The sequence below is a fragment of the Macaca fascicularis genome, chromosome X (genome assembly GCF_037993035.2).
Source record: "Macaca fascicularis isolate 582-1 chromosome X, T2T-MFA8v1.1".
In the NCBI taxonomy this organism is placed as follows: domain Eukaryota; kingdom Metazoa; phylum Chordata; class Mammalia; order Primates; family Cercopithecidae; genus Macaca; species Macaca fascicularis.
The window spans coordinates 45,008,845-45,022,088 of NC_088395.1; the positions used below are offsets into that span (position 1 = coordinate 45,008,845).

The following is a 13,244-nucleotide window of genomic DNA, read 5'->3' on the forward strand; positions in this document are numbered from 1 at the left end:
CAGCAACTTGTTGACTGTTGAGACAGTACAGCTTAGTTTGCTTTGTTGCAGCTGTATTTGTCATTTCTTTGCTGTGGAATATGATGAAGTTTCTCTCCAAATAATCTGATCAGTCTTTTATTCTTTAATTCATAGTACCCTCCCTTCCCCCTTTTTCCTTTTTCTCCTTTTTTTTTCCTTTTTGCCTTTGTTAGATGCCCAGGCACGCCACAGCACCAGGCGTTATCAGTACCAGCTCACATTCCTTTCCTTATTCGGAAAGAGGACTTTCTAGCTCATTACAGACACCCCTTCCCCTTTCCTCTCCACTTTCTTTTACGTGCCCACCTTATCTAAAAAAATTCAAATGTTTAGCTAACTGGGATTAGTTTAGATTGTACGATCTGACCCCGGCCAGTGAGGAAAGGGTACAGGGGCAGGACTTGCATCAGGAATAAAGACTCTCTTGCCCCTTTGTTCAGGTGTGCTCTCATGGCGACTGGCCAGGGAGGCACCCCTCTGTGCAGAAGTAAAATTGCTTTGCTAAGAATCCTTTGTTCGAGTGTTCAATTTCCTTAGGATTTTGAGCGTTATTCCTAACATTTGCCAAAAATATTAAAGAGAGAAAAATCAACAACACAAGGTAAACTAAGGAGTTGTCATTCCGAAGCTGCAAAAAAGTAGGATAAAGCTGTTTATCATTTTCCAGATACATACCACACTTAGTCTGAACTGGTATATTATTTTATACATATACATATGTATATCTGTAGTAGTGTTTTATTTTTCTGTCACAGGTGTCTTTCGAATATGGGAACTTAGTTGTTTTTTGGTTGGGTTACTTTTGGATGTGTTTATGTCTGGTTTTTAAAAATTTTTTGTAATAGTGATTATTGCTTTTTATAATGATTTAAAATAAAGAGGGGTGAGAACTGAGGCTAAGTCTTGGAATGGTTTCTGAGAGCTGAGAGTTGAAATTTTATGTGTTGCTTTTCTGCTTGGTGTGGAGTTGGTGGGGAGGAGGAGCTAGTGTGTAGGACAGAAAGCTGATTATGGAGAGGGTCGTTTTTGCACTTGACTTTAGGTCCCTGGGCATGACCTGAGTCAACTACCTTACTGCTCAGAGGCTGTGAAGCCATACTGTTTGAATCCACCCTTTGCTAATTTGTAGCTTTGTGACCATGAACACAGGATTTACTTAGGCCTCAGTTTTCCTGTCAGTGAAGTAGGGATAATTACTGTAATAGGCCCCATTTCATAGTGATTGTGAGGATTAAAGAATAAGTATATGTAAGTTGCTTAGAATAGTGCTCGGTACATATCAAGAGCTCAAATATTAGCTATCAGCACTTTACTAAGTTGTCTAGTTTGATTTCAGTAGTGTAATTCTTTGAGAGTATTTTGCGATAGCAAAGTGTTTTAAATAGTTTATTTGAAAAAGAATGATTCTTCAGGTGCCAGTGATGGTTTCTTGAATGTGGAATGATGCTTGTTTACTCATTAGCATTCACCACATCCCATGAATGCAGAGGAAGTAGGTCCAAAGAGACTGAAAAATCTAGGATTGAGACTGGCATCTGTAACTTTTATTCTACCGACTCTTTTTTTTCTGAGACGGAGTTTCACTCTCATTGCCCAGGCTGGAGTGCAGTGGCGTGATCTCTGCTCACTGCAACCTCCGCCTCCCAGGTTCAAGCGAGTCTCCTGCCTCAGCCTCCTGAGTAGCTGGAATTACAGGTGCCCGCCACTACGCCCAGCTAATGTTTTGTATTTTTAGTAGAGGCAGGTTTTCATCATGTTGGCCTGGTTGGTCTCACCTCAGTCTCCCAAAGTGCTGGGATTATAGGCGCGAGCCACCACGCCTGGCCCCTCTACTGACTCTTTTGACAAAAGATGTGTATTAATTGAAAGTAGGAAAGAGAGAGACAGCGTAGAGTGACAAATGTATAAGTTCCTTTATCATCTCTAAAATGTTAGATATGGATGACGATTAACTGGTTTTCTTTTTTTCTTCCCTCCATCCTTTTTGTGTGTGTTAATGATTATTTCATTAGGCAGTTGTTTTGTTGTTGTTGTTGGTTTTGTTTTGAGACAGGGTCTCACTCTGTTACCCAGGCTGCAGTGGCATGATCACAGCTCACCGCAGCCACCACCTCCTGGGCTCAAGTGATCCTACCACTTCAGCCTCCTGAGTAGCTGGGACCACAGATGTGTACCATCATGCCAGCATAATTTTTAAAAATGTTTTTGTAGAGATGGGAGTCTCCCTATGTTGCCCAGGCTGGTCTCCAGTAATCCCCCCACCTCAGCCTCCCAAAGTGCTGGGATTACAGGTGTGAGCCATTGCAGCCAGCTTTGTTTTTTTTTGTTTGTTTGTTTTTGTTCTTAAGCGAGGAAAGAGGGTTACACACACATCTGTCTCTTAAAGAATTCTCAACAGTCAGTCAGTTCTGGGCTGCACTGGAACTCTACTGTTCCAGGAACATGGGCTTCCATTTCCTACTCTGCCGTTCTCAGCTATGGCATCTACCTCTTAGTCCAGGAGAGTTACTGAAGTTCTTGCCATCTGGGTGATTCTACCCAAGTAGGCAGAGGAGGGGTTGAAGTGGAGCCTGTCTTTCCCTTATATTCCATTGGTCAGAATTTAATCACCAAGCCACACCTGCAAGGATGACTGGGAATCTCAGCCTTCAGTCTGTGTAAAAATGTGCCTAATTAAATTTAGGGGTTCTATTAACAAAGGGGAGGAGAAAGGATATCTGAGACACCTAGAATCTGAAGCAAGTTACAAAACAGTGTTTATAAAAATATTAGTAGGGTAGGGAAAGTATATGTGCTTACATCTGCATGATATAATATCTTTTTTTTTTCTTTACAATATAATCTTGAATATGTTAGAAATTTTAAACATTTGTTGCTCCTGGGAAAGGGAACTGGGTGGCTGGGGTCAGGACTAGGAGAGAGACTTTTTGTTATATGTGCCTTTTTGAAGTGGCGATAAATAAATTTTCAAAAATAGTAAATGAAATTAAAAAGAAAAAGTCTGCGTTTGATATATAAGTTCAGGAGTAGATATGTCATTAAGAATCAGTAATACTTTATGCCTGTAATCCCAGCACTTTGGGAGGCCAAGGCAGGTGGATCATTTGAGACCAGCCTGGCCAGCATGGTGAAACCCCGTCTCTACAAAAAGTACAAAAATTAGCCAGGCATAGTGGCGTGTGCCTGTAGTCCCAGCCACCTGAGGGGGTTGAAGTGGGAGGATCACCTAAGCCTGGGAGATCAAGGCTGCAGTGAGCTGTGATTGTGCCACTACACTCCAGCCTGGGTGACAGAGTGAGACCTTGCCTTAAAAAAAAAAAAAAAAAAAAAAAAAACAGAAAAAAAACCCCAACAACTTAAGATTATTTTAATTGTAACTCTTCTCTCACAAAAAAAAAAAAAAAAAAGTATAATGTGTCGACATTTCAAAAATGGTTTAGGTTCAGGTAGTTTCAATCCTTTTAAATTCCTAAGCATATTTATGGTGTTTTAAAAGCAGCCAGGCAAAGGCATTGCCCAGTACCTACAAACAGGAAGAATTTCCTTCTGATTTACGACACATCTTTCTGGAAAGGATATCAAGTTTAATGATGCATACACTTTTAGGGATTTGTTGGGAACAGGTCAGAAGAATAGTAATATTATACATTAGATATTATGTCTCTTTATACATAATGTAGAGTAAGAAAACACTCTAATAACTAAGCGGGTGGTGGTGATGGTACTGGTGCAGTAGAGAAACACCTTTTCTTGATATTGTCTGGATTGCTGCAACAAATTCTTTTACTGATCTGTGTCAGAGGGAGCAGGGGTGATCTGCTGTAGTTACATAGTTTGCCACCTCTTTAGGATGTCTGAATAACAAGCTGTTAAAAATGTAGGAAGTTAGTGGGATGAGAGTTTGATGTGGGGTTGGAGTAGAGTGGGCTTTGTGTTGGGGAACAGGGAAAGAAAAAATATGGATGTGTAGGCTGGGACTGGAGCCAAGTACTCACTGTTATAGGCAGTAGGAAATAATTGGAAGTTTAAAAGCTGGGAAGCATGACAATAAATAGCATTGCTGTAAGAGTGGGTTTTGTTTGTTTAGGGTATGAGTTGGGCTGTAGAAACAGACCAGTAAAGGAGCAACAAGTGGCAGTAATGGTGTAGTACGGGCATTCATTGGAATTTAGGGAAATAATAGGTAAAAAGAAAAAGGGGAATGGTTATGGGAGAAGTGTTAGGGAAGACTTAGCAGTAATCAATTAGATGTGTAGGCATAAAGAAGTGATTTGACTAGGTGCTGTTAATGAAAAGGAAACATAAAGAGAGAATTTTTGAACAGTGCAAGAAACTTAATTTTTATTTGGCAAATTTAAGATGATGTTGGGATGTCCAAGTGGAAAAAGTCTGGTATGTTGTTTAGAGTTAAAAGATTTCTTCTTCCATGTCTTTCTTCTTATTCCCTTCCCCGCCACCCCCTTCTCTTGTGTAAACAGAAGTTTATAGGGCACAAAGGTGACTCTTGGGAAAGTATCTTTAGTTAAGGACCAAGATAGTAAGGTGGAGCCAAGGAAGAAAGAGGAGCGAGGAAGGCAGATGGGTTAGAAAAGAGGATTGAGGAGAAAAAAATGATATAGAGGAAAATAAAGGAGACAGGAACCAGTTTGCCTTCACTTTGGATACCTAGCAGCCAATAAAAGTGACCAGGATGGAGTAGGTTCTCATTGATGAGTGACTGGTATAATACTAAGTGTTTTAAATTATTCACAGGTATTATCTAGTTTAGTACCTTAAAAAAAAAAAAAAAACTAGTGCAAAATATACATAACATGCAATTTGCCATTGTAAGTAACCTTTTCAAATGTACTGTTCAGTAGTGTTAGTCTCCGGAACTCTTTTCATCTTGTAAAACTGAAACTATACCCATTAAACAACTGGTAATATTTCAGTGATTTTAATAAAAATGTTTGAAATATTTATTCCCATTAGGTTAATATAGGGGTTTTTCTTTTTCCCTAAAATAGCCTTATTTTAAAGCTGTGTTGTCTTGAGTGGTCTTTTATTGAGAAAGTTGTAAGCTTCTAAAAACCATAATTCTTTTTTAATTTTTAATTTTCTTATTTTTTATTGTATAAATTCTACAGGGTTATACTTAGAATTATAGAGTCCAAGGATTAAAAAAAAATGCAAATCAGAATTGTATCCAAAATATGGTATCTCCTTTCTAACCCCCACTAAAATAGCTTAGTAATATATGCTTTAATTCTTTGCATTGATATGAGCCAGTGATGGCCCATTTAATTTTTGGTGTGTTTAATTTTTCCTACTTTCTGAATGAACTGAATTAAACTTGCTTATAAGTTATACTCATTCATTGGCACTACCCAGAGTTCAATTAATCTTCTCTTCTAAGTGACTGCTTTTTAAATATTTAAGTAAAGCTTCAATCCCGTTTGATTCTCCTCAGTTAAACTTAGTTAAGATAGTTTTCTTATGACAGTTTCTACATCCTTTATCAAACTTGTAGCCCTCTTTACGTTATCACCTGTTGAAATGTGGTATTCAGAACTGATAATGCTGGAGATCCGATCAGACTAGACCTTGGTGAGCTGATTATTCCTGTTGATGTGTATAATCTACTTTATTAATTTGGGCCATGAATACTTTTAAAATTTCCTTCTTTTTCCTTTTCCTTTTCCTCTTCCTTTTCCTTTTCCTTCGACAGGGTCTTGCTCTGTCGTCCAGGCTGGAATGTAGTGGTGCAATCATGGCTCACTGTAGCCTCAACTTCCCAGACCCAAGTCATCTTCCCGCCTCAAGCTTCCCACGTAGCTGGGATCATAGGCATGCACCACATCATGCCTGGCTAATTTTTTTTAATTTTTATAGAGACGAGGCCTCGCTATGTTGCCCAGGCTGGTCTCAAACTCCTGGGCTCATGGACTCCTCCTGCCTTGTGCTGGGATTATAGGCGTGCTGGGATTATAGGCGTGAGCCATCATGCCTGACCAAATAACCATATTTCACAGATGATACATTGACCTGTTGTCTGCTTAAATCCCTTAATCTGTTTTAAGGAGTCTGCTGGTTGCTGGATGCTCAACCACTGTGTATGTGTATGGTTGGCTTTTAAAAATTATGGGCAGGGTCGGGCGTGGTGGCTCACACCTGTAATCCCACTACTTAAGGAGGCCAAGGTGGGCGGATCACCTGAGGTCAGGAGTTCAAGACCAGCCTGGCCAACATGGTGAAACCCCATCTCTAGTAAAAATACAAAAATTAGCCGGGCATGGTGGTGGGTGCCTATTATTCCAGCTACCTGGGAGGCTGAGGCAGGAGAATTGCTTGAACGCAGGAGGCTGAGGTTGCAGTGAGCTGAGACCACGCCATTGCATTCTAGCCTGGGCAACAAGAGCGAAACTCCATCCCCAAAAATTAAAAATTAAAATTATGGGCAGGACTGCATATTTGTTTTTATTATATTCAGCCTAAAAATTTCACTTCATTTAAAACCATTGGGGTATTAAAATCTATATTTTCTCTACCATTTGTAGTCACTCAGCTACTGTAGTTAATCTTTTAAATTGGAAAAAAAAGTTTAAATGTTGCATATATTTAACAATTCTAAAATATTGACAGTGTCCTATTTTAGCAAGGCACTGACCAAGTTCATCATAAAAGATTAATACTGCACATTAAAAAAATTAAATTAGTTACATGTCTGTGTTCACAAGCTCAAAACTTCATCTGTCAAGGTTTAGAAATAACAGGGTAATGGTAACGTTACTTTTCTGGGATAGCTGGTTTTTAAAATAATAACAGTGCAGCAGATACCACGCACAAGTTATATTGAATGTTGTGGAATATGGCACTATGATGGAAATAAAAAACACACTCAAGCTTTCTATGTAGCTGGGAGGATCTTAGTTTATTTATTTACCTTTTCAGTGTTTTTTTTTTTTTTTTTCCTAGTAAGGTGGTAAGGATTATGGATGTGCAATCTACCAGCGATAAACAATTAGAGGATGTAACAGTGATTTTTGTGGAGGGTATTGCTTTTATCCTCCTTGCTGCAATTTTATTATTTTTATAGGCTTTTCATTTATAAACATAAGAAATTTTGCTTTCCTAATATTTAGTATATGGATTGAATATTAAGTTGTTTTAAGGCTTTAAGAATTATCGAGGTCTATACTGTCCAGTATGGTAGCCATTAGCCACATGTTTATTTAAATTTAAATATTAAAATGAAACAATTTAAAAATTGACTTGTCCACTTGCCCTAACCATGTTTCAAAGTGCTCAGTAACCACATGTGTCTAGTGACTACTGTATTGGACAGCACAGATCATAGGGTATTTGTATCATTGCAGAAATCGCTCTGTTGATTGCTGATGCAACCACAAATGATTTTCTTTCAAATTTCTGACTATCCTTACACTAAAGGTATGGGATGAGTCCCAGGGGGAAAGTGTAATCATTCTTTAATGATTTTTTTTTTTGTTTGTTTGTTTTGAGACTGAGTCTAGCTCTGTCGCCCATGGTTGGAGTGCAGTGGTGCGATCTCACCTCACTGCAACCTCTGCCTCCCAGGTTCAAGCAATTCTCTTGCCTCAGCCTCCTGAGTAGCTGGGACTACAGGCGCCCACCACCATGCCTGGCTTATTTTTTTGTGTTTTTAGTAGAGACAGGGTTTCACCGTGATAGCCAGGATGGTCTTGATCTCCTGACCTCGTGATCCGCCTGCCTCAGCTTCCCAAAGTGCTGGGATTACAGGCGTGAGCCACCGCGCCTGGTCCTTTTAATGATTTTTATAAGAATAGAAATAATATAGGTTAATTATGAAAAAATCTCAAAAATATAGAAAAGTAAAATGAACAAAATACAAGGAAGATTCTGTGTGGGACAACTATATAGACTTTTTTTTACTGTGACACAGCCCTCAGGAGATCCTGAGAACATGTGTCCCTAGACTTTCTTTTTTTAGCACCTGTTTTATATTCCAGTCCTCCTTCTCTGCAGTTGTGTATGAAGATACTGTACAGGGATGATTTTACTTGTATACATTTAAAATTTAAAAAGCAAGAAATAAAAATAATCCTATTGACTGGAGATATTTTTGCTTTATGGAAGTTTATCTGAACATCGTTCTGAATCTAAACAGTAATTATATATCTTCTGTTATCGTTAGCCTTTTGGGTAAAAATATAAAAATTTCTGTGTTTTATTCTAGATTATTGTATGAGTTAGGAGTATTGGAAATTATCTCAAGTTGTTTATTTTCCTTTAAATGTTCTTTAAAAAGTGTGTTAGATATTTGGCTATATCTGATATTAGAATTACCTCAGATACTTCGAATAAATTCATAAAGTTTCACTATGAAGTGGTAATACAGAGTTCTTGGCAACTTTCTTCTGCCTTTTTGCTCATTTTCATCTCATTTGATGTTTGGCTCTGTCAGCATCGTTGACCACCAACGTTAGTTTGGTAGGTGCATGGCAGCTTTATGGGGAAATTAAGAATTTGTGATTAGCCTGAGTATATGAGTACCTGAATTTAAAATCAACCATTCTGGGTTTTACCTGATTTTATATTTCATGATGATCAGCATTATGTATAATATTAATTTTGGTGTGTTCCTTAGTTTTATGACAAGTAGAAGATAGGCAATTGATGATCAAGGCAGTGGCATGAAGGGTGATAAGAGGAAGTAAACAGTGTTGGCATCTTTTTTGTTTATATCATTAAAGAAAATTTGTGTTTATATCTTGAATCCTTTTTACCATGAAAATATAGTTGCTTATAAATTTAATGTTAATCAGCCATATGAAGCTCTCAGAGGAGTAGGAAAGGTTTATAAATAACCTAAGAGTTTTAAAAAATCATACGCTCACTATTATCATGAGAACTTTATTTACAATATTCTTATTCATTTAATGTAAAATTAAGAATTCCATTGTATCCCAGTAATGTTATGTATTTCTCTGATATTATAAAGCACTATAATAAATTGTATTTTTATACTCTAACCATCTGCTAGATAAGAATTATATATGACTTAAGTAAAAAGGATTTTGAAATTTCATACCTTCAGATTATAGTAATTTCTGAGACTTCAGTGTAGCGTTCAGACTTTTTTAATTATAGGGAAGCAGAAAGATTAGTTTTCAGTGATTATGATTTGGTACACATAGCTAAGAGTAGAATAGGAATTGAAGACAAGTTCTTTTATAAACCCTTAGGCTTTAAGGATAGTAGACTCAGCCTAGAATTCGCCTTGTTTAGAATGGATTATCCAAACTTGTTGAATATTTATTTATGTGCTTAGGATAGGTAAATGTTAGGATATAAATTTTTAAACTCTATATTAAAGGCTCTGTATTTTACAGGAGAGGAAAAATGAAGGCATTCGAAGTGAGTACTCTGTCCCACATCACATTTTCTTATCTCAACAAAGTTCTTGAAGTGGTAGTGAAAGTTTTTTATTGTGATAGAAACTAACCAAGTTTCTTTCTTTGTGTGCACCAAACTTGAAAGTGTTCCTGGGAGTATATCAGAGATTTGAGAATTGACACACATTCCTTACTTTAATGACTCTGGGACACATTATTAACAGAGCAATGTTATGGAGCACTGAATTGTTAATGGGAGAAATTTTGACAAAAGTATTGGGAACCTTGAGAGAATTAGAGCTTTGTTATTACCTGTGATGGTAAAGAAACAAGTACCTATTGTGTGCCGAACACTGAGATAAAGCCTTACCGAAGTTTTCTACTTTTAATCCTTTTATCAGCTCTTTGAGTGTTACTAAAATAGAGAGGATAAATTCCCCAGAATCTCCTGTAGCAAATGACAACTGGAATTTGTAGTCAGGCTCTACAACTGGGTTCTTTCCGTTGTTCATTTTCTCCTGCAGTTGTCCTGTGTTATAAAAACTAATTGATACTGTTAAAATAATGTTATTTTTTTCTTTGGGGGAGGAAATGTGAGAATGAGAGCATATGCTTGTATTGGAGTTAGGAAGTAAGATCAAAAATAGAGTTGGTGTGTTTGAAGTATATCATGTGGAGAAGACAATTGAAAGGCAGTATATGGTAGTTTAAAACTGGTAGACGTTCTGGCAAAAAGTCAGTAAAAGCAGTTCAGTGTAAATTTTAGGTATTTTTATTACTGTAGAGTTTCTATGAGATCTCACATAATTCAATAAAGTTCTTCCCACCTGTGGGAAAGATGTATATTATTTATATTTGAGAGCATTTTTGTTTATATCAACAGGGACCACAGTAATAATTTAGACTTTCAACTTATGAATAAAATTATCAAAGTGCTCCTACATTATCTTATTTGGCAAGTATTGTTTCCATGTATAAATGGGAAAAGTACTTATGCCATAACTAGTGGCTCTTTTAATAAATACATAGGGAAGCTGTTCCTTCTATAGAATGCTGTATTGAATATGTCTAAGATAGAAGTGAAATTTTCAATATTGACCTCTTAGGTGATTGAATGGAGGCTATATGCATTATCTTGGGGAGGAAAGGTGTTTAGGGCTTTATTTTTTGCTTACATATTTGTATTTTTTTATTTCTAGGCTGTTCGCTGCTATGAATCTCTAATCTTAAAAGCTGAAGGAAAAGTGGAGTCTGATTTCTTTTGTCAATTAGGTCACTTCAACCTCTTATTGGAAGATTATCCAAAAGGTAATTTTTTTCTTGTTCATTATTGTTTGATTTATACATGTGTTGGATTGTAATTATTTGTGCTTTATCAAGAGGACTTTCCTAAGAAATTGTAAGTTCATGAGCACACTAAACAATGAGAAAGAAAAGTAGAGTAGATGGAAATGGAAAAATGTCATATAACTCCATCTAAATCATCAATAAGTTGGCTATTCAGTAAAAGTGAAAACCACCTGCATGTGCAGTGCAGTTTTGTTCTGCCTTGTGAAAATCCTTGCCCTTGAAAGGCCTTGCCATAGTAGAAAGTGACCCAGTTTGATATAGACATTTGTACATTGATGGATACTTTGGAAAGGTAAGAAAAACTCAGCATTTTTCTTTATCCTATTTAAAACATTTCCATTTTAGCTAAAAAATACTTGAACGAAAATCTGATCGTTAACTAGCCATGTTATTGTAAACATAAGTAATACAGAGAGATGATCACAGATGAGCCTTGGATAAAACTAGCTTTTAAAATTTACTTGAAATGTTTTTCCTTTAAGAAACAAGTGAGTTAAATAACTGAAAGTAGTCAGCCCCCTAAGATTTGCCCTTTTTATGATACCAAGCTGCCAACTCAGACCATTACTCAGGAAGTTAAAAGCACCCCCAAACCCTGCCCTTCCAATACCAAAGAAAAAATCCACATTAAAAGAAAATTATTATTATAGCCAAGAACATTTTAACCTTTTGATGATATTGAACATTTTGATGTGGAGTGGATGAATGTGTTACTCCTGTTTTCAACAAGTGTGGTTAGAGGGCAAAACACCTGGCAGATAGTTTCAGGGCTAAAGTGAAGGATTGTTAGTATTTCATATTGATGTTTTATTATGCGACTTTTATGTTAGGTCAAGTGAATGTTTTCCTAATGAAAATGCAATTTTAGTCTGAGACAGGCATATTCTGTGAGGTTTGAACTTAGGCTTTTTTCTCAGCTCAGCTCTGTTATATATAGCTGCATTACCTTTAAAAGATTATATATAAACATCGCTGAGTATCTGTTGTCTAATCTGTAAAAGGGGGACGAAGTGATGGATGACACCTCATGGATTTTCAGATTATGTGACACTGGTTAGTACTTAGCGAAATGGTTTCAGTCCAGCAGGGTAATGGGTGTTAATAATTACTTAATACTCCGTTAGATATTTTATCTTTAATTAAAACTGGAAACTTACTTAAAGGAAACTATTGTACCAAAAAATAGATAGAGGCATACCTGGGAGACATTGCAGGTTTGGCTTCAGACCACTGCAATTTGTTGCGAATATTGTAATAAAACCAGTCAAACAAAATTTTTTTTGTTTCCTATTACATATAAAAGTTATGTTTGCACTGTAAGTGTGCAGTAGCATTATGTCTAAAAAATGTACATACTCTAGTTAAAAAATACTTCCTTGCTAAAAAGTGCTAACAATCAACTGAACTTTCAGCAAGTTGTAATCTTTTTGCTGATGGAGGGTCTTGCATCGTTGTTGATATCTGCTGAATGATCAGGGTGGTGGTAGCTGCAGGTTAGGGTGGCTGTGGCAGTTTGTTAAAATAAGAAAACATTGAACTTTGTTGCATCAGTGGACTCTTCCTTTTATGAAAGGTTTCTCTGTGGCATGTGATGCTGTTTGAAAGCATTTTACTCACAGTAGAGCTTCTTTCAAAACTGGCGTCAGTCCTCTCAAACCCTGCCACTGCTCTGTTAACTAAGTTTACGTAGTATTCTAAATTCGTTGTTACCATTTCCACAATGTTCACAGCACCTTTATTAGGAGTAGATTCCAATTCAAGAAACTCCTTTTGGCCAGGCACAGTGGCTCATGCCTGTAATTCCAGCATTTTGGGAGGCCAAGGCAGGAGGATTACTTGAGCCCAGGAGTTCAAGACCAGCCTGGACAACATAGTGAGACCCCGTATCTTAAAAAAAAAAAAAAATTAGCTGAGTATGATGGCATGCAACTACCCTGAGGCTGAAGTGGGAGGAACACTTGAACCTGGGAGGTCGAGACTATGGTGAGCTGGGATCATATCACTGCACTCCAGCCAGGGTGACAAGGTCCTCTCTCTCTCTCTCTCTCTTTCTCTCTCTCTCTCTCTGTCTTTCTCTTTTTTAAAGAAACTACTTTCTTTGCTCATCTATAAGAAGCAGTTTCTTATCCATTCAGGCTGCACTTCTAATTCTATTTCTTTTGCTGTTTTCCAGCACATCTGCAGTTACTTCCTCCATTGAAAGTCATCTATGGGGAGGGATGGGAATCAGCTTCTTCCAAACTCCTGTTAATGTCGGTATCTTGACCTCAAATGTTCTTTTTTTTTCTTTTCTTTTTTTTGAGACGGAGTTTCACTCTTCTTGCCCAGGCTGGAGTGCAATGGCGTGATCTCAGCTCACTGCAACCTCCGCCTCCTGGGTTCAAGCGATTCTCCTGCCTCAGCCTCCCAAGTAGCTGGGATTACAGGCATGCGCCACCACGCCCGGTTTATTTTTGTATTTTTAGTAGAGATGGGGCTTCACCATGTTGGCCAGGCTGG

The 13,244-nt window shown here is 37.3% G+C and overlaps 1 protein-coding gene across 34 annotated transcripts in view; it reads left to right on the forward strand.

The window, feature by feature from the left end:
- The window catches only part of KDM6A (lysine demethylase 6A), a 236,173-nt gene that overhangs the window by 76,649 nt on the left and 146,280 nt on the right, over window positions 1-13,244 (forward strand). For 31 of the 34 annotated variants that reach the window (XR_012429950.1, XR_012429952.1, XR_012429951.1 and 28 more), the window contains exon 3: window positions 10,595-10,703. The exons of the other annotated variants lie outside the window; for them this stretch is intronic. Coding sequence is in view for 20 of the 31 variants with exons in the window: in XM_045383349.2 (XP_045239284.1) it covers window positions 10,595-10,703 (109 nt within the window). In the remaining 11 variants the exon portion in view is untranslated. The remainder of the gene's footprint in view (window positions 1-10,594; window positions 10,704-13,244) is intronic. 34 annotated transcript variants of the gene reach the window in all.